Source organism: Caretta caretta, chromosome 1, assembly GCF_965140235.1.
Source record: "Caretta caretta isolate rCarCar2 chromosome 1, rCarCar1.hap1, whole genome shotgun sequence".
Lineage (NCBI taxonomy): Eukaryota > Metazoa > Chordata > Testudines > Cheloniidae > Caretta > Caretta caretta.
Window position 1 is genome coordinate 223,548,326 of NC_134206.1, and position 27,624 is coordinate 223,575,949.

General features: G+C 45.7%; 1 protein-coding gene across 8 annotated transcripts in view; it reads right to left on the reverse strand.

Moving 5' to 3' along the window:
- Nucleotides 1-27,624, reverse strand: part of FAR2 (fatty acyl-CoA reductase 2) — a 225,639-nt gene that overhangs the window by 100,674 nt on the left and 97,341 nt on the right. For all 8 annotated transcript variants that reach the window (XM_048823960.2, XM_048823966.2, XM_048824020.2 and 5 more), the window contains one exon: nt 25,221-25,456. In XM_048823960.2, the coding sequence (XP_048679917.1) occupies nt 25,221-25,409 (189 nt within the window). In that variant the 5' untranslated portion in view covers nt 25,410-25,456. The remainder of the gene's footprint in view (nt 1-25,220; nt 25,457-27,624) is intronic.

Here is a 27,624-nt window from a genome sequence, read left to right on the forward strand (position 1 = left end):
ACTGCCACTTAAAATACAAAATGATACAGACCAGAAGAAACACCAGAGAAACATTATTTAACAAGGACTTTTCAACTAAATTGAATATGATGGCTCTTGATTTTCAGCAGAGTTGCCAAGGAAACAGTTCCCAACCTCTATGCTTGAGGTTAAAGGTTGGCTGTCAAAGACATCGTTTCCTTTTTCTGGTCTTCAGTTTGATTTTTTTTTTTTGGTCATTCAATCTACTATGCTGGAGTTTATGCTAATATAGAGTAATGGGTTCTTCATGCAAGGATAATCATCAAATTGGCCAAACAGGCTTCCAAAAGAGACATTCAAAGAAAGAGGCAGTGCTGATGCATACAAAATAAATCAGACGTTAAAAGAGAATGAATCCAATTAACATTCAAGCTAATTTCAAAAGTGGTTATTTAAATGTGTGCGTGTGCAAGTCTAACACAACACAGATAAACACCGACTGTAGATAATCTGCAATTTCACTGTTTATTCTAATAAACAGATGGGCTCCCACACTCTGCTTTTAAGAAATGGAAACACATTGTGAAAGAGAAGTAAATAAAGCAAACCATTACATCACAGCGCCCCCCCACAATGAGAACTCAATGGAACTATTCACATACTTAAAGATAACCATGTAAGTAAGGGCAGGATTGGGGACTGTGTGTGAGATACAACACAGAAAGCACAAATTCCAACTGTGTCTCGCAGGCACACCACTCCCCAACATTGATCAAAGGCTCTTTGGCTTGAGCTGGCCTCTTTGCTTCTTTGGTCATGAGACACAGTACAGTGGCTGAGTTAGAGGATATAAGGGCTGCTGGACAGTTTCATACCCAGAGAAATGAGACACATGACCGGGGTTGTTGTGCTCACTAAAAACACAATGCATGCAATACTACATACTCACTCATTCACCCACCCCCTTGGCAGAGGAGATGTGATGGCTGTCATTTCCTTTTTTGTCTTGCCTCACTGTGTTTTTTTCCTTTTCTACCAAAAACTAATGTGGGGAATTTCTGGTGTTGGTAAGTGGGGGGGCTTTGGAGTTTTCTCTTAATCCTCTTTCCCTACCAGAAAAGTTAGTTGAGCTATTTTTTCTTCTCCCCCTCATCCTCTCTAAGAACTCTCTCAAGTGGTCCAAAGCCACATATGAGATCAGGGAGAGCAGCAACTTCCATCAGCCAAAGAGTTTCTAGAAACAACTGTCAGGCGCTCCCTCCTCACTCCACCAGGAACAGAGCACAGCCCCTCTGCAGTACTCCCACACCTTGACAGCCTTGGAGAAGGTGACTTTAAGCTACCTTTTGACCCCCTGATCCTTGGCCGAATCTGCGTTGGGCTGGTTTGCTGGCCCAGATGAGAGCACCTTGAATGCCACTCTAAATCTCTCTGGCTGCTAATAGCCCAATAGGGTCTGTTCTGCCAGCTGTAGATCACTGAGGTGCAAGGATGCCCTGGTTATGATCTCTTTCCCCCAGCCACAACCCTGTGCTAGCAGCTGGGAAAGGCACATAATAAGAGCAAATATGTTGGCTCTATGCCAGCCAAGGATTCCTTTATATATGGAGAATCCTCTACTGCCCAAGTGTGACAACTTTAGACCAGTTTTGTACCAGTCTAACAGATTGGAGAAACTGACCCAATATTTCTACGATTACTTTTTAACAATGTATTCTACTTACACAGCCTTCTCCACACGCTGTGCTACCAGAAAACTGGTCTTGACATCTGTCATTCAATCAGAGTCGTTTGTCGGATGATAGAAGCAAAAATGAAGAAAGTGATTGCTTTTAGGGGGACTGAAAAGCTCTCTTTAAAAGTGAAAAAGAACCACCTGGTACAGAATGTAATAAACCCTGAGACTTGAAGGATGGAAAAAAGAGCTAGTTAGTATATTTTGTTTAATGGCAAAGAAGCAAATTCTGTTTTATGGGCCCTGAATGTCTGTCCTACCGCTGACAATGGGAAAGCATAACTGCTTGTCTCAGTTCTTAAATATGACATATAGACCAAGATTTTCGAAATTGGGTGCCTAAAATCAGGCTGCTTTACATAGTCCCAATTTGGCAAAGCACTTAGGGAAATGCTTAACTTTAAGCCCATGAAAAACCCCATTCATTTTCAGCAAAGTAGCTCATGAACCCAGTGACGAGCTGAGGATTTGGCCCATAGACTTAAGCAAAGTGACAACTGACATTTAAAATAAGATATTGGAAAAGCAAGGCTTTGGTCATGAATTATTGGGGTCACAAGTTCGAAAAAGCAACATGCTACATAAGTGCAAACCACTTTGGGATCATTCCTCCACGGGGCCAGAACAAAGTCTGGTGCTGTGACATTGGGGAGGCAGTGATGGTGACATGATGTCAGATGTAGCTCCCTAACTTTCAGTTGCCTGGTGAAAGTTAAAGTTGCTGGAAGACAGCTTTAATTTATGCTGCTGGCACAAGCTCTTATGCCATCTGAGGATCAGGCAAAATGGAGCTTCGATGGGCCATGTCCCATGGTTTTTCCCGTGATTCCTCTCTCTGACTCAACATGCAACTTCCCCCTTACACAGCTCTGGCAGAGGAGGCAGCAGGTGATGGAACTGCTGCAGGAAATACGTGGAGTCACCTCTGCCGACTTTACCCTAACTGGCGCTTCACCCTTTGCAGGGGCAATTCTCTAGGGGAAACCTCTGGCTGGCATATATTAGCACAAAGTAAATTCAGTGAACCAGAGAATCCAGCCCTTTTTCTTTACTTACCTGCAAAGTTCTGATATCAGGATTATATTCTTCTCCCAAAGAGTTGACACCAAAAGCACTTAATTAAGTCAGGGTAATAGTATGCTTTAAGTGCTCATTATATCATCCTGGGACAAGTGATCCCTGGACTCAGTTCCTGACATGCAAGCAATAGATGGACTTTCACATATTTAATAGGAAATTTGTCCTGAACATCTAGGACCACATTCAGGCTACTGTTTTCACTTATGCATAAGTGAGAGAGGCAACCAGAAGGGGCACTGTACAGTACTACAGTTACCATTTGTTTCTGGCTCCCTAAAAACCCACTGACTTCACACTTTTCTGGTGCCCCAGGACTTTGGGGCTGACGCCAGAGCCTATGGCTGTCTGTGCATCTTAGGACTTGTCCCACTGATTCCAACAGGCTTGGGCATCACTCCATTGATGTCAACTGGTGTTGGATTGCAGGCATAGGGCCTAATTCAGCAAAGCACTTTAGCACAGTTATGCATATGCTTAAGTGCTCAGCTGAGCTGCAGCCTTAGTTTGTAAACTCCCTGATAAGATTCTCTATTTTTTTTTATCAGATTCCTTTCGCACTTCGCAGAAATGATCATAGAATCAGAGGACTGGAAGGGACCTTGAGAGGTCATCTAGTTCAGTCCCCTGCACTCAGGGTAGGACAATTGTTATCTAGACCATTCCTGACAGGTGTTTGTCTAATATGACGTGTGCAAGTAGCTGTAACCTTGGCTGCAGACAACAATGAGCTCAAAATAACACTGCTTTAAATAACACGGTTTTAAAACAAACAAAAGGAAGTATTTCTTCACACAACACAGTCAACCTATGGAACTCCTTGCTAGAGGATGTTGTGAAGGCCAAGACTATAACAAGGTTCAAAAAAGACCTGGATAAGTTCATGGAGGATAGGTCCATCAATGGCTATTAGCCAGGATGGGCAGGGATGGTGTCCCTAGCCTCTGTTTGCCAGAAGCTGGGAATGAGTGACAGGAGATGGATCACTTGATGATTATCTGTTCTGTTCATTCCCTCTGTGGCACCTGGCATTGGCCACTGTCGGAAGACAGGATACTGGGCTAGATGGATCTTTGGTCTGACCCAGTATGGCTGTTCTAATGTTTATTCACCATTACAGGGCATTTCGTTTTAATGAAACTGGCACAAAGCTTGAATTTGGCCTCTACCTCTTACATTTTAATTTACAACAACTTTTTTGTTCAACTTTAAAAAAAAAAAACAACTAAAATTTGCATCATTCTGATTTGCATTGCCTGCTTATTTGCTTCAGGAGTGGAACCCTTCATTATTTTGTCATGTGCCTACTAATAGAGTTCTTCATTGCACACATCACAGCCTACCATACAGCCACATTTAACACATCGGCTCAGCAATACATGGGGCAATTAATTGAAACAAGAAATTCAACCAAAATGAACCTGATCCAGAAAGACCAAAAGGGTGCACAAGTGTTTATATAAAATGTGACAGTGACATTTACTCTATGTAAGCAGAGTCAGCTGTAGTGTTCTCTTGATAAAATACATTTATACCCGGATCCATCAAAGTACTCAAACATGTACATGACTTTACATTTGTGATCAGTCCCATTGACTTTAACAGGGCTACTCACATGTTTGCTGTTACACATGCACTTAAGTGCTTCATTGGATCAGGGTCCGATGCAGAACAGAGAGATTTCTACTTTCTTTATTTCTTTCCTTTTCCCATCCAGAAATGGAACGAACTAGAAGGATTTTTAAAGTATGTTTATATTTGAGGTTTGTTTGGCTTTCACTTTGGACGTATGCACTTTTAGACCATATTTTACTTGGACGGCACCTTTCTTAGAGGACATAAAATTCCATATTTTATCATTTTGCAAATCTTTATAGTTTTTATTACTCCTAACTATTATTATTCCAATTTTACAATGATTTTTATAATGCATTTGATAGGTAGAAATTGACATGGAGAAGATATAAGGTAACCAAAAATGAGCAGAATGCTGTTCTATGCTACTTTTTAGATGCTGGATGTTTTTGCAAGATATTAGCATGCAAGAGAGAAACAAACAACTTTTTGTACTTTGATAACTGTACTCTCGGTTACATTGTTTGTTGCATGGGGAACTGTACTCTAGCATGGAAAGACCCTGAAGTGATCTTTTTAAGGAATTGCTTGACCCCATGCATCCCAGTCATGATATTTTCCATTCACTTGTCATTTGTTGCATAGCATATATTCAGGGCTTGACAAGTGTCCCAGACACCCACTAGCCAGAGGCTGATATGAAAGATGGAATTCCCCCACCATGGGGTCCCAAGGTGGTACCCTCCTGAAAATTCTGCTAGAAATAGCAGAAATTAGCTACTTTCACCAGACCGCGCTGAGAGGCTGCTTCTTTCACATTATTTTTGGCTTGTAGGTGTCTGGTGAATTTGGAGCATCCAGACATTTCAGTGTCATTCCGCTGCTCTCAGCACTCACCCACTGACCAGGGAAAGTTGCCTATTCAGCAGTAGTGTGTGGGCAAGTGCATTGTTCAAGCCTTGCTCACAACATTCAGATTTTGAAAACAATGAAGCATAGCTACCATACATGGGTAATGGTATTTGTCAATGAATTTCATGGTCATAAAAATGAGGGACTAATAGCCACACCTAGTGCTGTATATTGCACTTCATGCAGATTTTAAAAATATATCATATCCTTTGAGATATAAAATAATAATTAAAACTTTACAAAATTACATGTAATGCAATGCCTTGAGTGGGTGATAAGCACTGAGTACTGGACTTGCGATCTCTGGATCTAAAGTATGAGCTTCTATTGCCTGAACTAGACTCAGCTCTGCTAGCTCAAAGAATGCAGTGGACTCATGTTTCCTTTTATGTAGTCCAGCCACTAAGGAGACAAAGAACCATACATTGTAAGCATTGGGTACAGATGCAAAAGATAGTCTTGAGATAGTCAGCTAAGTGCCCTTCTCCATGCTGGCGCATAAGAACAGAGTAGGAGCTGGTGATCAATCAGTACTTCTTATGATGGGATTTAAGTGAGCTTTACATTAACGAAGCCCAACTTTCAAGGAGGGGAACTCCAGTGTCACCTGCAAATTGTGCACACAAACAGGTAACTATGCATGCAGACCATGCATTTAAGCACACAGAAGGGGGTGCTTGACTATGCTTCCAAAACATCCATTCGTGTGTGCATGATTTTATGTATGTGCTCATAGATGTTTGTTGGGCACAACTTGTGTGTTAATTGCCCAATCTAATCTGACCAATTAGTGATGGCGAGGCTCAAGGGAAGATGGGGATAGTGCATGCTTATTTATTTATAAGGTATTTGTAAAGTTACAAATGTGTGTATGTATACTAAAACTGTGTACTGTATATTTGATTACACTGATGTATATTCTCCCTTACACTTTGTGTCTTTGCCTCCAATCCCCTCTTTGGCTCTGATCTTGGAAACTATTCCTACATGGGCATTGATGTCAGTGTGGCTTCATGTGAGTCAAGCAGTCAGTCCTCACTCTACTCTTTGTAAGACTGTTAGTTCCAAATCCTGCAAATACGTATGCACTGTGAGTAGTCTTCATGACTAAAGCTAAGCACATGAGTAAGTGACAGCAGAAAAACTCTTTGGGGCAGTGATCAAATCAAACTTTGTGTCTGGTACAGTGCCAAGAGCAATGCGGCCACAATCCTAGCCATGGCTTCTGGGAGCTATTCCAATATAAATATAAAGTAACTACAACAAAACACAACAGTTATACTAATACTACCAGAGATCCATCTAATGCAAAATACTGTCTATAACAGATGTTCCAGAGTAAGATTCAGGAAACTCTTAAATGTTTAAGAAAGGAATAATCTGTCCAAAAGAGAAGTCACTTCCTAGCCCCTATCACTTAGGTGTTGGTTTATGCCCTGAAGTATGATGGTTTACAGCCCTTATACAAATTAAAATATCTCAAATTTGGCTGATTATGTATGAGATGTCTCCGGTATCTTGGGTATTGGTTGCATTTCACACATACTGCTACAGTTAAAAGAACCTGGTAAAATGCATTTGTAAGTCACCTTTAATAATTTTCAGTGCTCTTTTACCGTCTAAAAACACAAAAACAGAACAAATAATTGCCAGCAGTCCAGAATATATAACAAATGATACAACAAAGCAGTGTGTATAGGCAACAGCAAGGAAACAGCTCAGGAATGACAAAGATATGCATTGTCAAGCTTCTAAAGCGTTAGTAGAAACCACACTGAATAGGAAAATATTTTTAAAACAGCTGGAGTGTTCTTTTTAAGATTCCCTACTGATTAAAAATAGGACACAAAACTTGTTTGGAATGTATCTACTGTAGCTTGAGAATATCCAAGATTGATCTTAATTAAAAAGACAAGACAGACATTTTTGACTGGCTGTGGTGAACAGTGCCTCTTTCATACCTTTTATGGCACTGATGAAAAGCAATGGATGACTAGTCAACCTTAGGCTCATCCACACACAGTCATGGGGAGCGGGAAGGGTGGCCCATGAGAGGAGAGAAAGAGAGTAAGAGAGTATTTAACTGACCAAAAAACCTTTACAAAGATTTTTTTGTGTAAAATAAAAAATAGCCCTGTGTAACCTTTACAGATTGCAAAGAACAATTGGGACAAAGAACAAATCATTTGCACACTTAACCTCTTTCTGTTATGCAATGTGATTAAAATTTGAGAATGGTAGATTACTTCAGTTTAGTTCAAAAGGGTGTTGATTTCAAATCATTTGGCCTGTTTAGTAAGTGACAGCAAGGAACTATAAAGGGGAATCTGTCAGTCAAAGATATAGACCTTCTTCTCTGAGCTGAACATCCTGAATGAGCCAACAACCTCCTCCCTTCCTCCATAAAGCCTCAGTGAAGGTGAATGTTTAGTAAATCTTGACTGCTTGACAGGGAACTTTTGAGGTGGGGAAACAGATAAATTCAGTATGGCAGATGCAGGGTCTCCAATTTTAATCAGGCATGGCTCGTGGTGTAATTTGAATCCCTGTTAATAATTCACTCCCTTTGACTTCCTCGTAACACTCCGAACCAGTTCCACTATCTCTGCCATAATCATTCAAATACCACCAACTTTTTCACTCAGGGACAGGGCGGGAGCCTTCTTTTTGTTCAGTGCTTGTACAGCACCGACCACAATAGGGGTTCTGGACCATAACTGGGGTTCCTAAGTGCTACCACAATATAAATATTATATTCACATAACATGACAAAGAGACATAACCTTTCTCCTTGGTGATTTCTCTCCCCTTTTCCTCCCTCACCCCTTCCAGCACCCTCTCATCTTTCTCCCCTGTTGCCATGGTTGTGGTTTCTCGCTTACTTCTTGACTTTAATCCCTTCTCTTGCCCCCTCAATCCCATCCTCTCCCAAATATGCTCACTTCCTCCGCCTCCCTCCTCTTCAAACTTTTGCTCTTAGCTGGCCTGTTCCCCTGTAAGTAAAAGCACATCCTGGTTACCCACATCCTTAAGAATGCATCCTTGACCCCACCAGCCTCTTCAGCTACCACCCTATCTCCCTACTTCCTGCATCTCCAGACTCATTAAACATGATGTTCACAACTGTTAAATTCTCCTCCAACTCCTTGGGTCCCTTCCAGTTCCTCCTTCATGCCATCAAAACTGCTCTCATCAAGGTCTCGAATGACCTCTTAATGGCCAGACCAGGCCACTGTTCCATTCTTTACCTCCTTGACATCTCAGCTGCTTTTGATCAAACCCTTCTTCAGCTTTTGCCAATCTATCCTCTTACTGATCCTCCTCCTCCTCTCTCTCTAATTGTTCCTTCAGGAACTCTCTTCAGTGAGTCCTTTCCAACCACTCTTGTACTCTCCTTGGGAATCCATACTTAGCCCCTTCTCTGGGTGATCCCCTCTGCTTACACTATTTCCATGCTGCCACCTTTATGCCAATGACTTGCACATTTTACCTTTCTGCTCCTGACCTGCTTCCCTCTATCCAATCCAGAATCTCATTTTATCTAGCTAGCATCTCCTCTTGGATGTCTTGCCATTCACTTTAACTTAACACAGCCAAAACACAGCTCATGACCTTTCCTCCAAAATCCCTTCCATCCCCTCACTTTCTCTGCTCTGTTGGCAACACCACCATCCTCCCTGTCATTCAGGCCTGAAACCTAGGCTTCATGTTTGATTTCTCCTGCTCTCTTGCTCCACACATCCAGGTTGTATCCAAACCCTACCACTTCTTCCTCTCTCTACTGTATCAGAAATCTGATCACTTCTGTCCATCCTCATTATGAAATCTCCTATCCAGGCCCTCATCTTCTCCCATCTTGATCAGGGCAATATCCCCCCCACCCCACCTCAGTGTCCCCAATACCCACATAGCTCTGCTCCAATCCATGCAAAATACAACTGACCATGATTGTGTTCCTTGTCCATTACTCTCATCACATTACCAACCCCTTGTAACCCGCTCACTAGCTCCCCTAGTCCCACCAGAACAAGCTCAGAATTGTTGCTTTTACTTTTAGCTCCACCCATGACTCTTGCCACTCCCTACGTAGCTTGTCTCTTATCACATTGCCCTCTACCACTTCCATTCCACCAGTAAAGCCAGCTTCAAATATCGGCTTGTCCACTTCTCCAAGAAGCATCTTCATGATTTCCTCCAGGTCACCCCTTATTCATGGAATCGCCTCCCTGAACTGATTTGCAAACCCACAACCCTATCCTGCTTCATCCTTCTCAATACAAGAAGCCAGGCAACAAATGCTGCCTAGACTTAGGGCAGTTGGGGAAGGGATAGTGAATATGTATTTATATAATATGAAACCAAAGAGAGGGAAGTGTATAACTGTACACTAAAAATGTATTTATGTGAATGTTTCCCTCAACCTTTGCATGTTGTTTGAGTTATGTTGTATGTTCTTCAGGGCACAGACCGTACTTAACATTTTCAAAAGCACCTATGTTACTTAGAAGTCTAAATCCTACGGATTTTCAATGAGTGTCACTTTAGGATATGGGACCTGGGAGTTTTTGAAATTTTTACTCCATGTCTACATTTGTGTATGTACAGTTCCTAGAACAACCAGGGCCCCTGCGTCTGTTTGGAGCCTCCACGTGCTGTAAGAATATGATTGTTAAATAATAACAGCCAAAATTTTCAAACTGACTATGGATTTTCAGGTTTCAGAGGAACAGCCGTGTTAGTCTGTATTCGCAAAAAGAAAAGGAGTACTTGTGGCACCTTAGAGACTAACCAATTTATTTGAGCATGAGCTTTCGTGAGCTACAGCTCACTTCCTGTAGCTCACGAAAGCTCATGCTCAAATAAATTGGTTAGTCTCTAAGGTGCCACAAGTACTCCTTTTCTTTTTATGGATTTTCAGTGTCTCAGTTTTGGGGTTCCCATTTGAGATGCCTTGAAGGGGCCTGTAGAAGGATTGCTATTTACTGAGTGGCCAGAGGTGCCTCTACAGCACCCTTGCTCTCTTCCCTCTCTGGGGCCCCTTAGGAACTCCCACAGTATTCTTGTGACTTACTGCCAACCATTGCCTGAGGCTGGGTTAATAGCCGAAAGCGGTTGAACACAGTCCTCAGTGTCCCAAAAATAAAGTCCATTACAACAAAACAAAAGTTCACACTCATCTCTGGCTCTTATTCTGTCCCAGATTGTTCTTCACAGAGCCACCAATCCTATCCTTCCAACCACAGGCTCAGCCTTCTGGCTTCCTTCTCCCTCTCAGCACACTCCCTATTCTGACAGACAGAAGGCATCATATATACTGCGCTCCTTCAGAGAGCTTCCTCCTGATTGGTTGGGAGAGAGGGAAGCCCTGCCCACCCTACTTTACAGGACTCCAGGTCCCAAACCCTTAAAGGGACAGTATCCTGTTTTTCCCCAATCCAACTACTAATTTTCCAGAATCGCTTCCTCTCTTCCCGCTACTAGACCATCTCTAGGGCCTTTGTTTATTCCAATGTCACTAGAACAGGGTCTTCTGGCCCCCTCTATTTGTAAAGGGCCAGTATACACTGTTACAGGGCCCAATTTTCACGGGGCAGATACTCAGTACTTCCTGAAATTCAGACCCCTCTTAAAGTTGTTTCAAGTTGGGCCCCCCCAAATCACTAGACCCTTTTGAAAGGCTTGGCAAATAAATACATAGATAAATAATAAGACATTTTCTCTTTATACGATGCCTGATTTAAGACACACTTAACACATAACCAGTGACAGTAACAAAAAATAAAATATAGTGTAAGAAAGGAATGGTTGTTTCCAACTAGTGACTGCCTTAGCAAGAGAATGCAACTCTAAACAGGTTATGCAGCATAGCTGGAGATATACAGGATTACCAAATGATATCAACTGCTTACACAGGTAATCACCGAAGGTCACATTGTGCCTTGATCTATGGCATAGACTAAATAAAATATATTGTCACAGCCAAACAAGGCTATCCTTTCCTCATCACCTGGTTCAAAACTAGATTCATGTGTGTGATGTAATGAATGACAAAATTCCAAACATCACATTTCTGTCTTCACCATCACCTGGCTCCTTCCCCACATCTCCTGTGATTTAAAAACTGAAGCTTACTTTGCCAAATTGCACTTTAAACCTCTTCAAAGGAGCCAACCTGTGCTGAAAACTCTGGAAGGGCAATAATAGGCAAAGAAAGTGTAAGAAACCAGGATTAATTGGTGCTAATGGCTAAAATGATGAGATTTTATGTTGTCCATCAAGCTACACTTACTGGCACACACTGTGGTGGTGACAGCATAGTGTGTAGGGCTGCTTTAGACAGAGGTGGGAAAGGCAGATGTCTTGTGCTCCATGTGTTAAAGGGGCACTGTGAGGGGGCTCAATCCCATCTTTCTACTTAAGGGACTATTGAGGGTACATCAGCCCTTTAAGACCCTATTGTCTTGGTCTTCTGACCTACACCCAAAACCTTTTAACCCGTGTTGTAATCTTCCCAAAGGACTCACAACATGGACCTTAAAGTCCAATTCTCCCACCATCTTGTGGTGTGGAGGGAAAGGACAATCCACTTAGCTGTTCCCCAGCAATCTCAACTCTTTCCCTGTGGGGTTTCTTGGTCTGTTCCTTGGCAGTTCCCTACCAGACTACTGCTGAGACACTTCCTCAATGTAGTCCCCAATCTCTGGAGCCACAGTCTTCTGCCTGAGCTTCAGTTTTTTATTCCAGCTGTTGCTAGTCCATAAATTAGCCAAAGGTGGAAAAGTTGCTGTTCTCTCCATTAACTCCTTTGTGACTGTTGCAGTGTAGGCTTTATATAGCATATTACGGCACCTTAAAATGACTTTTGGAGGAGTTCGACTTAGGAAACATCCATACAGCTAGAAGCCCTGGGAATTCTGGGAGCCTTTTCCTAAACTGCAGGTAGTAGGCTGGCCAGAAGCTACCGGTCATCAAAAAGTGAATGGGGATGGACACAGAGACGGGATGAAAAGAGAGGGTGGGGGGGGAGGAGGAGGTTATCCAGTGAAGTAGGAAGGGAGAGATTAATACTACCTGCTTTGTGTTGTATGTAATGCTAGAACACTTAGGGCTAAGCTCAGGCTATACCAAACCAATTTTTAAAATGTGGTATCACTGTAAAAAGAGATTATAGAAAGATGGAACCTTCTTACCCAATAGGCCTGTTCCTTTTGTATATTCAGAATCCTAGCTATTGACGAAAGAAAGAGAAAGAGCTAGCTAGCTTTTACCACAGTTTACTCCTGGTAGCGCAGCAGAGCCACTGCACCTATCATGGAGTGAGCTAGACTGTATTCTATCTTGGATATAACAGAATTGTTTAGTAAACTCCAGCCATTTACACCTGTGCAACAGCATTGACATGTCCAAACAATCTTCATTCCATACAACCTGCCTCAAACCAACATCTATTGACACAGTGCAGCCAAGAAGATCTGAGCACTATCATTGCCTGGTGGCATTGGAGATGGATTGGCCATGTGCTTTGGATGGAAACTGATTCTATCACCAGAATATTATTAAGATGGACACCTGAAGTCAAGTGAAAACGACACCACCCGAAAACAAACAGGGCGAAGAGCTGTGGAAGCCAGGCTGAAAAACCTGGGGCACAGCTGGGGAACCATTGAAAGACTGGCCAGAAACAGACAGGAGTGGAGCAGCTTTGTTGCTGCCCCAAACGCCAGAGGTGTAATCAGGGCTGGCTCTACAGTTTTTGCTGCCCCAAGCAGTGAAAAACACTGCCGCCGCAGACGGCAAAAGGAAGAAGCTGCTGCCGATTTGCCACCGCGGCGGGAGGAACAGAGAAGCCGTCACCGATTTGCCGCCGCAGCCAGAGGAACTGCCGCCCTTTTCTAACTGCCGCCCCAAGCACCTGCTTGGAATGCTGGTGCCGGTCCTGGGTGTAATGGGAACATCATGATGATGAGGATGAAGAGCAGTGAGTTAGGGGAGAAGCAAAATGTGAAGACAATGAGATTGCGCAGGTGGCACCGAGGTCTTAATTTGGCCCATGGAACTTTTATTAATACTGATGATACACAGATGAAGGGCGGGAAGCTCAGCTCAGCTTGATTCTCCGATCCCAAGCTGAACTAGCAGGGCTAGCAGGTAGGGACAAACAAACAACATATATTTGCTTGTAAACTGAACACACTTGACTAGGAAATTATGAGACAAGAAACTTGGGCCTCCCACAATGACTTTTAACAAAAAAAAAAACTCGTCACTTTTCAGAGTACAGCCCTACTTCAGAAGTGTGATTCCAACCCAATCTTCAGAGAAGAGACAACAAGGAAAGGGAGAGAGAGTGAGTTAGACTCATAGGCTTTAAGGCCAGAAGGGACCATCATGATCATCTAGTTAGACCTCCTGCACAGTGCAGGCCACAGAACCTCACACTTTTGCAACAGGCCAATAACTTCTGGCTGAGTTACTGATATCCTCAAATCTTGATTTAAAGATGGTGAGCTACAAATAATCCACCTGTAACTCTAGTTCAAACCAACAAGTGACCTGTGTTCTTGGTATTAGATGAAACATTGTGTATATACTGCAGGAACAAGTTGCATTTGGACAACAGTAGAAAGCAGTAGGTTTCCACTTTACTTCAGAAAATACCCAGTAAAATCTCTGACTCCTCACAGGCTTCTCTCAAACATTAGAGCTCTTTACAAGAGTTGTTCCCAATCCTTGTGCTTTCTGATTGAGCTCTCTGATTACAACTGATGCAAAAACTGTTCTGAGGAATGACAGAGCAGCAGCTAGCAGTTGTGTTCTGTTACTAGCAGGGCAGGGAGGGATGAAAGCTCTGGAGGAGAAGAACAGAGGAAAGGAACAGCGACAGTGCGACAGGAAGAATAGATGATATTGTCAAAGCAGACATGATTCATGAAGTTTTCTGCTTCAGTGTAATAAATCATAAAATGGAAAAAAGTGGAAATAAAAAATATTTCCTACTGAAAGAAATATGACAGCATTGTACTGCACTAACACTGTTGCAAGCCGTAGGGTATGGTACATTATACGTAGGGCAGATATTTCACTACCAGAACCTCATCTGAATCAGCATGCAGTATAACTTTATAAATGAATAAGGAGGGCATTTTATTCTAAAACACCTCCATTGTTGCTCATAGCTTACACAATTTTATGTATTCTGCCTGCCTATTATAATCAGGAATTCCAAATGAAAGTGAAATAGAAACTTGTTTCCATGTCCAGAGAGAACCTATTTATTGAATTTAGCTACTTGAACAAGTATGGCTAAAGCTTACCTTTTCCATAACTGGTGCTCTTTGAGATGTGTTGCTTATGTCCATTCAACTTAGGTGTGTGTGCTCGACACATGCACCGGTGCCAGAAGTCTTTCCCCCCTCAGTATCTGTAGGGGACTGGCTCCAGCGCCCCCTGGAGTAGTGTGCACATGCCATAGTATATAGGGCGCAGCCAGTTCCCCCCACCCTCAGTTCCTTCTTGCCGGAAACTCTGACAGTGGGGAAGGAGAGCGGGTTGAGGAATGGACATGAGCAACACATCTTGAAGAACACCAGTTATGGAAAAGGTAACTGTCTTGTCGTCTTCAAGTGATTGCTCATATCCATTCAACTTAGGTGACTCCCAAGCAGTACCCCCTCAGAGATGGGTAGGAGTTCAGACGTGTAGATTGCAACACAGCTATGCCAAACCCAGCATCGTCCCTGGCCTGTTGAGTGATGGTGTAATGGGCTGTGAACGTGTGCACCAAGGACCATGTCCTGGATCGGGAAGTGTGCCAGAAAGGCCACCAAAGATGCCTGCGCTTTGGTCAAGTGGGCTCTGACAATCAGCACCGGAGGGGCTCACGTCAACTCATAGCAGGTCCGAATGCAAGAGGTGATCCAGTTAGAAATCCTCTGCACTGACACTAAGAGGCCTTTCATCCTATCAGCTGTAGAGATGAAAAGATGAGTGATGAAAAGATGAAAAGTTGACTTACGGAAAGGCTTTGTCTGATCTAGGTAGAAAGCCAGAGCACTTCTTATGTCCAAAATGTGAAGGCACCTCTCTTCACCAGTCTCATGGGGCTTAAGGTAGAAGAGCGGAAGGAAGATGTCCTGGCTCATATGGAAAATAGACACCACCTTGGAAAGGAAGGCAGAGTGGGGCTGGAGCTGGACAGTGTCCTTATAGAAGACCATGTACGGCGTTCAGAGGTCAGGGCTCGCAGCTTGGACACTCGCCTTGCTGATGTCACTGCCACCAGGAAAACTACCTTCCACGATAGGTGAGACAGGGAGCATGAGGCCAAAGGCTCAAAGGGCAGGCCCTTGAGCTTGGACAGAACCAAGTTGAGATCCCACAGAGGGGCTGGTGACTTGACTTGAGGAAAGAGTATCTCGAGGCCTCTAAGGAACCTGACAAGTCATGTCATGGGAGAACACTGTCTGCCCCTGGATTGGCAGATGAAAGGCCAAAATGGCCGCCAGATGTACCCTAATAGAGGAGTGCACCAGGCCCTGGTTCCTTAAATGAAGCAGGTAATCTAAGATCGACTGCACCAAAGAATGCGAAGGGGAGATGCCCTGTTCAGCTGCCCAGGGGGAAACCCTCGTCCACTTTGCCAGGTAGGTCTGCCTAGTCGAGGGCTTTCTACTCTCAAGGAGGACCTTCTGGACCCCTTCCGAACAGGCCTGTTCATCTGGGTTCAGCCATGCAACATCCACGCCGTGAGGTGGAGGGATGCAAGGTTGGGGTGCAAGAGTCGGCCTTGATCCTGTGACAGCAGGTCCAGTCAGTTTGGAAGGGGCCAGGGAGGGATTGCTGACAAGCTCAATAGTGTCCCGAACCAGTGCTGACAAGGCCACACTGGGACGATAATGATAACCTGCGCCTTGTCTCTCTGGATTTTTGCTAGGACCTTGCTGATGAGTGGAATCTGAGGGAATGCGTATCTCAGGCTTCCTGCCCAGGGAAGGAGGAAGGCGTCTGAGAAGGAGCCCTTGCCCAGACCCCATCTGGAGCAAAACCTGTGGCACCTCCTGTTCTGCCTGGTGGTGAACAAATCCACTTGGGGAGTTCCCCACTTCCGGAAGATCATGCCGGCTACCTCCGGGTGGAGAACCCACTCATGGTGAGGGGAGAAGTCCCTGCTTAGGTGATCTGCTAGCATGTTCCTGGCACCTGGAAGGTGACACGCTTCTAGATGAATTCCATGGTTGATGCAGAAGCCCCAGAGACAGAGTACCTCTTGGCAGAGGGCTGAGGATCATGCTCCGTCTTGTCTGTTGTCCGTGAGGACTCTGACCACTCTGCCTGACAGGTGAGGTAGGAAAACCGCGCATGCTCTGCATACTGCCCTGAGCTCTTTGACATTTATCTGACGTCGATTCCTCTAGGAACCACATCCCTTGGGTCTGGAGGTTTCGAGGTGCGCCCCCCAGCTGAGGTATGAGGCATCCGAAACCAACTCGACTGAGTGAGGAGTGCACCAGGACTTCTAGGACTTTCCCAGGTTGGTCCACCATCACAGTGAGGTTAGTACTGCCGCAGGGATAGTGACAAACCTTCTCCAGGTGTTCCTTGGACTGGGAGTAGACCATCACCAGCCATTGCTGCAGAGGTTGCATCCAGAACCTGGCATGGCACACCACATATGTACACGCTGCCGTCGTCAGGGGAAACGCGGAGACTTCCGCCATGAGGCCCATCAGTGCCCTGAATCTTTCCCGTGGCAGGAAAGCCCTGGCGCAGGTCGAGTCAAGCACCGCTCTGATGAACTCTATCCTCTGTACCAGAACTAACGTGAATTTTTTGTCATTCACCAACAGGCAGAGGCGATGGCAGGTGACTAACAGCATCAAGACATCCCTTTGGACATGGGACCTGGCTCTGCCCTTGACTAGCCAGTCATTGAGGTACAGGTAGATCTGGACACCCCAGCATCTGAGGTAGGCAGCCACCACTGACATGCACTTGGTAAATACCTGCAGTGCTGTTGGTAGGCCAAACAGGAGGACTGCAAACTGATAGTGGTCAGGACCTACCGTAAACTGGAGGGAGCGTCCGTGTCCCTTGAAGATGGCAATGTGAAAGTACGCATCCTTCAGATCAAGGGTGGCATACCAGTCTCCTGGATCCAGGGAGGGGATGATTGAGGCCAGGGAGACCATGCAGAACTTCAGCTTTGCTAGGAAGCAGTTCAGGTCTCGCAGGTCCAGGATAGCTCGTAGACCCCCCCCTTCTTCCTGAACTCTGGAGGAACGATCGCCGCCGCACCTAGCTTCAGTAACCCCTCTACCTTCTGTGCGAGGAGACTCTCATGAGAAGGGTCCCTGAAGAGGGATGGGAAAGGGAAGGTTGAAAGGAGGGGTAGAAAGCAACTGAAGGGTGTAACCCCGCGCCACCGTACTGAGGACCTATCAGTCCCGTGTTACAGATGCCCACACAAGGAGGAAAGGAGAAAGGCGGTTGGCAAAAAATAAGGGAGGAAGGATCCTGAGAACTGCCCGGTATGTCACCCTCAGGCATACCCTCAAAGCAAGTGCTTACCCACCTGCTTATTGCAGGCCAAGCTCGACTGAGGGGCCTGCGAAGGTTGTCGGCTAGGATGCTGCTTGTAGCCTCTGGATTTCTTAAAGGGAGGCTCCTGGCAAGGGTGGGTGGTGTCCACTGCATCCAACGCCTCCTGGAGTGTTGCCCTGGCTGCAGTTGTGCCCTCCTCCATAATAGCCCAGAACTCCTTCCTAGAAGCCTCAGGAAGAGAGCCCTTGAACTTGGCCATGGCTCGCCACATGTTAAAATCATAGCATCCCAGGAGGGCCTGATGGTTGGCCACCCTCAACTGGAGGCTGAAAGACAAATAAACCGTATACCCAAACAAGTCTAGTTTCTTGGAGTCTTTGTTCTTAGGGGTAGCCCTGGGTTGACCTTGTCGCTCCCTGTGGTTAACGGCTTCTACCACTAGGGAGTTGGGAGCAGGGTGGGTGTACAAGTACTCATGGCCTTTGGATGGCACAAAGTACTTGTGCTCAGCCATCTTGGAGATGGGTGGCAGGGAGGAGGGAGTTTGCCACAGGGCATTAGTGACTTTAGAGACCACATGAAGGGGCAGAGCCACCCTGGCTGGTGCTGTGGAGCAGAGCACATCGAAGAGAGAGTCTGAGGGCTCCTCTAGCTCCCCTGCCTGAAAACCCAGGTTGACAGAGACCCTCTTCAGTAGTTCCTGGCGCGTATTAGCGTCATCCGGAGGAACCGTGGGAGGGAGCCCCGTTACAGCCTTGTCTGGTGGTGACGAGGAAGATGCCGGTGCTGTAGGGTCCTCCACAACCATTGGTGGCCCAGTGGCTTGCTCCCCTGCTCCCTCTTGGGCTTGTGAGGTCCTCGCACCCAAGGCTTCGTGTGCCAGAGGACGGTGGGGGAGAGAGGCAGCTGGTCTCTTCGAGACTTTGGACACTGAGCGGGTGGCCTGGGAGGGCTGGGTGAACCCCCATGGGTATCATGGCACCAGCCACTGTGCCTGAGGCCATCGGGCCGGTTTCGGTGCCAACAATGTAACTGGTACTGCCAGTACCGGAGCCTGTCCCGCCATCAGGGAATCTTGCTTCAAACCAGGGCTGGATCCTGAGCGGTTACCCCCAGGTGACCAGGACAGAGCAGAACGGTGGGTCTGTCTGATTTGGAGCGGAGTCTTAGGGACCGGTGGATCCGTGACGGCTTGGAGCCACTGATCTACATCTCGCAGTACCACAGTCTCTGAGATACTGGGTGCCGGGACTGGTACTCCTGCCGGGGGGCGCGTGCCTCCAAAGGTCTGCGCCTGCTGGCCAGCGAGCTGTGCCTCAAGCCTCTGCCCAAGGTTCGGGGACCAAAGGGGGCTGCTCTGTGTCTGCCTATCACAGTCAGATGCGTTGCAGCTACGGGAGGGCAAACGCTGGCAGAACGTCCCCTGCGATGGGGAATGGTGCCGCTGAGGCAGGGACCGAAACAGTCCAAATGCGGGTTTACCCCATGACCAGGAAACCACAGGAGCCAGTGTGGGTGGCACTGGGAGGAACATGATCTCCTGCGTCGCCTGCAGGGCCTCTGGTGTGGATGGCACCCGGAGCTGATGGAGGCCTCCGCCACTATTCAGAGTAGCCAGTAGGGAGCAGGTTGGGCTACATTGCTCCACCAGAGCTTGGGCCCGAGATCCCAATGCGGGTGAAGAGTTGCCCAGCATGGGACCTTGCTCACTCCCAGTCTTATCCTTTCCCGTGAGGGAGGTTGGAGACCGGCCCTGTCCCACTTTTTTGGGCTTCTTGATCACGGATGGGGACCGGTGCTGGCTCATGGCCCCGAGGGGGCGCTGCACACAGAGGTCACATGTTGTCCGGCGCTGAGTCGGAGTGTTGTTCTGGTACCAGAGTGAGGGCCGACTCCATAAGGAGCGCTCTTAAACAAATATCGTGCTCCTTCTTAGTCCTTGGCTTGAAGGACTTGCAAATTTTGCACTTCTCACTAATATGTCCTTCACCCAAGCAATACAGACAACTTCTATGTGGATCACTAATGGGCATGGGCCTCTTGCCGCAATCACAGGACTTGAAGCCTGGGGGTCAAGGCATGCCTGAGGCGAAGTCCCGTTTGGGACCTACAAAGTCTCCAACTATAGCTTTGGGCTTTATAAACACTAACAGAAAACTATATACCGTCTAATACAGGAGAACTCGTTTGTACAAACCAGCAGCTACAGCACTAACTGAAGCAACAATCGTTCCAGCACCATCACTGGCGGCAAGAAGGAACTGACAGTGGGGCGAACTGGCGGGACCCTATATACTGCAGCATGTGCACACGCCACTCCAGGGGGTGCCGGAGCCAGCCCCCTACGGATACTGCTGAGGGAAAAACTTTTGGCACTGGTGCATGTGGTGAGCGCACACACTTAAGTTGAATGGACAGGAGCAATCACTCAAAGAAGTAGTTTACATACTGGGAGTGATGTAGTATTTAAACAGCCTTGTGCCCTAGTCACACTGTGAGTAGGGGGGGAAATGATATTCCCTAATAGCAACAATTCTCCCTCTGGATAATAAAGGAGCAGGATTGTGGGGCTCTAACTAGAGTCCGCTGCAGAGCTCTTTGGATCAGAGAATTCGTGGAGCTGGTGTAGGGCCTCTAAAAAGGGAGTGTTTAGTTTGAATGCGGCTGGCACTGCGGAGGTCTCTCTCAGTCTAAGAGGAATACAGAGACAACTCAACCCTATGCACCTGCCTCTCACGAATTGCTCTCCTAGACATGCAGCTGTACAGTAAATACTGGCTCAGTACCAGGGACTAAGCTTTTATATGCAGCATAGACTAGATCTATGGCATTCAGCATGTTTAAAGGATACTTAATGAACACTCCAATACTGTGGTTGTAGATTTCACTTGGGAGGCTTCCACTGAATTCAGTGGGCTTTGCATCAGGCCCTTATACTGCGGTATGTTTATGTACAAAGGAATATTCTTTAGGTAGACAGATACATTTAGCAAGTCCAACTCTTGGCCCTGGTCTACACTACAGGGTTAGGTTGAATTTGGCCCCATTAGGTCGATTTTAAAATGAATGCGTCTACACAACCAACCCCATTCCAGCGACCTAAAGGGCTGTTAAAATTGACTTCTGTACTCCCCACCCCGGTGAGGGGACTAGCGCTAAAATCAACCTTGCTGGGTCAAATTTGGGGTAGTGCAGATGCAATTTGACTGTTTTGGCCTCCAGGAGCTATCCCAGAGTGCTCCAATGTGACCACTCTGGACAGCACTTTGAACTCCGATGCTCTAGCCAGGTATACTAGCCAGTAAAAGCCCCAGGAAATTTTGAATTTCATTTCCTGTTTGGTCAGCATGGCGAGCTCAGCAGCACAGGTGACCATGAAGTCTCCCGAGAATTGCAAATGAGCTCCAGCATAGACCGAACGGGAGACACTGGATCTGACTGCTGTACGGGGAGAAGAATGTGTGCAGGCTGAACTCTGATTAAAAAGAAGAAATGCTAATATATATATGCCAAAGTCGCACAGGGCATGGTGGAGAGAGGCTACAACAGGGACACACAGCAGTGCCACGTGAAAGTTAAGGAGCTCAGGCAAGCCTACCAAAAGACAAAGGAGGCAAACAGTCACTCCGGGTCAGAGCCCCATACATGTCGCTTCTATGATCAGCTGGCACTTTTTTTTTTTGTTGGGGGGGGGGGGGGGAGACACTCTACCACTACTGTGCACATTTGTAACTACAGAACGGGGTTTTAAAGCAATAGTGTTTAATGTTTGATTTGCCCTGAAGAATTGGGATGCATTCGCGGCCAGTACAGCTACTGGAAAAGTCTGTTAACATGTATGGGGATGGAGCGGGAATCCTCCAGGGACATCTCCATGAAGCTCTCCTGGAGGTTCTCTGAAAGCCTTTGCAGAAGGTTTCTGGGGAGGGCTGACTTTTTTCATCCTCTACAGCAGGACACGTTACACACCAAGCCAGTAGCAAGTAGTCTGGAATAACTGCAGCACAAAGCATGGCAGCGAATGGTCCCAGGTTTTGGTCGCATTCAAGCAACATTCAGTCTATATCTTTCTGTGTTAGCCTCAGGAGAGTGATATCATTCATGGTCACCTGGTTGAAATAGGGGAATTTTTGTAAGGGAACAGTAAGAGGACTCCGTTCATGCTGGGTTGTTTGCCCTTGGCTAAAAGGGATCATCCCAGAGAATAGCCATGCAGCAGGGGGAGGGGTGAAGGGATCATCCCAGAGAATGGCCACGCTGTGGGGTGGAGGGAGGTGTGTGCTGCACATTCACCCAAAAACCACAGCCCCTCCTTTTAAATGTGAAACCTAGCCACCATTGCTTGCTATGGGAAAGGATGGCACTGCAGTCTGAAACCATTCCCACATGTTATGAAGGTGTAAGAAGCCAACCCCGCGTACCAAGAGGCTTACCATGGCTGCCTGGAAACCGAAATCTGTTGCCCAGCTGTGTGTGATGTGTCACCATACTGGCAGGCGCTCAATATAAAAGGCAAAATGCGACCTTGTACCTAAAGCACATGTGCTGTCTGCTGTGAATTGCTTGATTCACTGTGAAAGAGTCTCCCGTTTGTTCTCAGAAATGTATCATCTTAAACTTTACTCTCCCTTTTTATCTCCCCCCAGGTGCAAATGTTTCTATGCTCGCCCTATCATCTCCATCCCTGAGGTTATCGCAGATTAGAAGGTGAAAAAAACGTACTCGCGATGACATGTTTTCCGAGCTCATGCAGTCCTCCTGCACTGATAGGGCACAGCTTAATGCATGGAGGCATTCAGTGACAGAGGCCAGGAAAGCATTAAGTGAGTGCGAAGAGCAGAGGCAGGAGGCAATGCTGAGGCTAATGCGGGAGCAAACGGACATGATGAAGTGTCTGTTGGAGCTGCAGGAAAGCCAACAAGAGCACAGATCCCCGATGCATCCATTGTATAACCGCCTGCCCTCCTCCCCAAGTTCCATATCCTCCTCACCCAGATGCCCAGGGACCCAGCCACTCCACTGCAGAGGATGGCCCAAGCAACGGAAGGCTGTCATTTAAACAGTTTCGATTTGTAGTGTGGCTACAATAAGCAATGTGGCCTTGTTCTTCCCTCCTCCCGTACCCCACCCCACCCAGGCTTCCTTGTCAGTTATCTCACTTTTTTTTTTTTAATTAAGAAAAAGAATGCATGGCTTCAAAACAATAGTTTCTTTATTTCCTTTGCCAGCTGTGATCGAAGGGGGGAGGGTGGTTAGCTTACAGAGAATTAAAATCAACAAAGGGGGTGGGTTTGCAGCAAGGAGAAACACACACAACTGTTACACCGTAGCCTGGCCAGTCATGAAACTGGTTTTCAAAGTCTCTCTGATAAACCTAGGTCCACTGGTTTCTTGGGCAGCAGCCTTAGTTGTTGCACCACACCGATCCATCCAATTACCAAGGAAATCACAGGTTTGGGTGCGCCAGCTTCCAGGGTTCTATAACCTGCTTCCTGATTGGCCACATGGTCTTGACCCTGACTGGCTGGTGGCTATATATAAACTTCCTGCTTCTTTCCTGACCTTGTCTGAGCAACAAGCCATTGCTTGCTACTTGGACCCTATGTGATCCTGCTGTGCCACCTCGCCTGACCCCTGTCTTATCAACTCACTCGATCTTGCCTTGCCATCTCACCAAGCCCTGCCAGCAGCCGTGCTGTACCTTTCCCTTGGATAGGAACTCCTGACTATTGGACCTCTTGCTTGACATCTGACTGCTGATCTGGACCACCCTCAACCTGCCTGATTTCTGAGCATTACACTAACTTCCAGAAACTTATCCGCTGATTTTCTTTAACATTTACTCCTTTTGGAGCCCATTGAAGCATAATGCCATAAAGTTCAAGGAGAGGTTATCAAGCCCTCTATGCCGTTGGCGTGTCTAAAACTGTTGACACACATTACAAAAGGAGGGTAATATCTAGTAACTGACAGCTGCAACAATAAAATAGCTACTAGGGAACCTTACCTAGAGCTAACAACAACAGTATGCTGTGCTGAGCTATTGAGCGAATAGGTCATTAACATTTATCACAGGAAATGCAAACAGAGCTTTTAGAAGTTTTGTAAAAATAATATCCTTCACTTTATTTTGTGGGAAAGGACTGCATTTGGACTTTTGTTGTTTTATTATGAAAAATGTAGCTGCAATGAAGAAAGCCGTAGAACTATGTGGAGAATAATATTCACTGAAGGCAAAATGATAGAAAAATTGTGCATTTGACATATTTGCAAAAAGCAAACAATAGGTCACTTCTCCACTGAACCATTTGCTAGATGTAAGTTACCTCTGCAGGTAAATATGCAATTCTAATTCCAGGCAGTAAGGGGCCAGCAAAGACTTTTTTTTTTTTACAACATCCCTTCCTCCTCCTAGCCCTGTTTGTTAAGTCTTTAACTCCCTGGGGACCACTAGTGGGACATCAAATAACATCGCTCGAGTCAGTTTTGCCCAGGACAGAGTTTTAGATACTCTAAATTCTCCCATGGCTGCTACTTGTAGCCTCAATACAGCCTCTGTACACTAATGTTTCCCAGTATTTTTAATGTTTCATAATCGAGGTTGATCCTGTAACTGGCACTGATGGACAGCAGGATGTGAATGGACTACAAAGTCCCTCCACTGGTTTATCAGCTTTACTGCTGTGCCCTATGAGAGAAAACAAGTATCGTAATTGTTAGCACCTGTTGATGTTGTGGTGGTTCAACAGCCCTGAGAAGGGCAGGGAGATCCCACAGGGGGATTACTTTGAATTTTATTGATGTTTGAGCAGTGTTCAGTTTTCCTCAGGGGCGGGGGGGAGTTAGTTAATGGCTGATAAATGTCACCACGTAATTTACAATGACGACATTTGTTAAATGTCACTGAACTCTGTTATGGATACACCAAATTTGCATTGTGATTATGGTGATTTCACAGTGTCTCACCACACTGATGTCAACATGTTTTTGATGTTCATTGGGAATTATTATTTTCCATATAAAAATCAATTAAAAAAATAAAAATATATAGTTTTCAAATCCTGTATATCATTGGGGGGATGGGATAGCTCAGTGGTTTGAGCACAGGCCTGCTAAACCCAGGGTTGTAAGCTCAATCCTTGAGGGGGCCATTTAGGGATCTGGGGAGGTGGGGATTGGTCCTGCTTTGAGCAGGGGGTGGGACTAGACAACCTCCTGAGGTCCCTTCCTACCCTGAGATTCTAGGATTTAAGGGATCTGTGTGCAGCTTATTTTTTCCATACTAAACCTATGTAAGGTTTGTAGCAGAAGAGTGATACTGTCCTCAACAGGTGAAATATAACATCTTGTCATCTACTGTACACATGTAATTGCCCTGTTGATTATAGTTTAGATTTCTTTGTAAAATGCAGCAACCTACCTTGGATTTCACCATATTTGCCACTCTCTCCTGCATTGATTGTCCTGCCTTTGGCCTCACAAGGATATAAACAGCTTCCACATTAGGGCTGGCACGCAGTAGCTTTTCCATCAGTACTTTGCCCATGAAACCTGTGGCTCCTGTGATGAGTACGGTCTTTCCATTGTAATAAGCTGCAATTGAAGACATGGTGCTCTCTCTCTCTCTCTGTCCTCCTGACTTCCTGCAGGAAGTACCTGAGGGGAATCAATAACAGAGCAAGAGATTAGATGCTGGGAAGTTTGACTAAGAATATGGTGCACACTTGAGGACCACTAGGGCCCAGACCAGACCATGCAAGCTGACATCTGCAATAGCCGTTTCAGTCTGTTAGCTGAAGCAGCTCCCACAGCAGACCAATCAGTGGCAACTTTAAAGATTTTTTTTTTTTAAATAGAGGCTTGAACATGGACCAGACAAACTCATGAACTTGCAAAGCCTAAACTCCAGTGTAGCCTTAGCCTCCATATTACTATTTATATTATTGTAGCACCTACAGGCTGCAATCTGGAGAAAGCTAGGCACTGTCCATACACATAGTAAGAGACAGTTGCTGCCTTGAAGAGTTTGCAGCCAAAATAGACAAGACAGACAAACAGCAGGATGGGAAACAGAGGCGCAGAGAGGCAAAGTGACTTGTTGAAGTTCACGCAGTAGATCAGCTGCCGGACAGGGAACAGAACTCAGGCCTCCTAATGAATATCTTATCCACCAGAGCACACTGTGTCAAATCAACAGGGATTGTGTCCCAGCATAAAGAGTTCTCCTTGGACAGCCACCTTCCCAGGGGGCCAACTTTTCCCTACCACCTGTGATTTGGGAATGGGTTCATTTGGGTAAACCTAGTAAGGTGAATGGGTCTCAGAGCCCAGGCTCCACCTCGAGCATAAACATCTACATTACAATTTTTAGCCCCATAGCTCAAGGCCCACAAGCCTGAGTCAACTGACTTAGGCTCTGAGACTTAGTGCCATGGGTTTTCTATTGCAGACATGCCCTAAGCATGGGCTCTGACTCAGGTCTGAGCCTGAGCCCAAGCCCAAGCCGCAGCCCCCCTTCCATCCATGCACAAATCAGGCTGACTTGGGTAAGCAAGCACTCAGGACCCAGGCCCTTGGACCCTGCTAGGGAGGTGGGTTAGAACCCAAGTCCTGCTGCGACTTGGGTCCAAGCCCTGTCATTTTGCAGTGTGGATGCAACTCAAGCCACTCACCCAAATCAGACCTGGGGCCAACAATTGTAAGCCCAGGTATACAGTGCAATGTGGATGCTCAAGCACAGGCTTGGAAACACAGAGTCCACAAGTCCAGGTCCCAAAGACCTGGGCTTTACATGCAATGTAGACACACAGACATCTTTGGTTTCTCTCATCACCCTGGGTTTCTCCTGAGCACAGATTTCTTATCTATTTGCTGTATTACTGGTAATCTAATGATCTATTGATCTATATACCTATCTGGATTTATATATGACCAATCATGTCACAGTTTTGTGATATGGGCAACTGTTTAATAAGTACTACTTGAGGCCATCCATTACACTCATTTAATTGTGGCCTAGGCTGGATTTGAAAGTAGGCTAGTGCATTCACTTACTGAGCCAGAGTCCCCACAATTATTAATTTGTGAAATAACCTCATTTGACAGCGAAGTTTCTCTTTGACCCATTTTCTAAATTGGATGGTACACCCGATGATTGGTTTTGGATCGCTTCTAAAGCTGGGATTTTCCTTTGTTTTATATTATATAATGCAGAGTCTACAAGGCTTGGGATAATACTTCAGCTGGATTTGATTCACTAACTTAAGCATCTGGGCTTCTTTCCTGTTCACTGTTTTTTCCCCTATAGTGAATTTAGTGCTGATGAAAATTGACAGAGTGGCAGCACTGGAGACTGAAAATTCTATATAGATCCAATAAATATGTAACGCAGGTAATGACAATATAAAATTTCCCAGCACCAGCTAGCCACTGTGCCACAGCACTGCCATAGGAGGACCATGACCTGGAAAGGTCGGAAGTTACCTGCTCTATATCTATACAGTCCTTGACCATGAGGCTTTCTGCCAATAATGATGCCAGTTGTGCTATGCTTGTATTTATCCTCTAAAATGATAGCCTGGGCTATTAGTTGTATTGATAGATTCCAAGGCCACAAGGGACAATTGTGATCATCCAGTCTGATCTTTTGTATAGCACAGGCCATAGAACTTCCCAGAACTTCACAGGCCATATAACTTCCTAGGGCAGATCTTTTAGAAAAACAGCCAATCTTGATTTAACAATTGCCAGTGATGGAGAACCCAGCATGACTCTTGAGAAATTGTTCCAAGAGTTAATTACCCTCACTGTTAAAAATTTGTCTT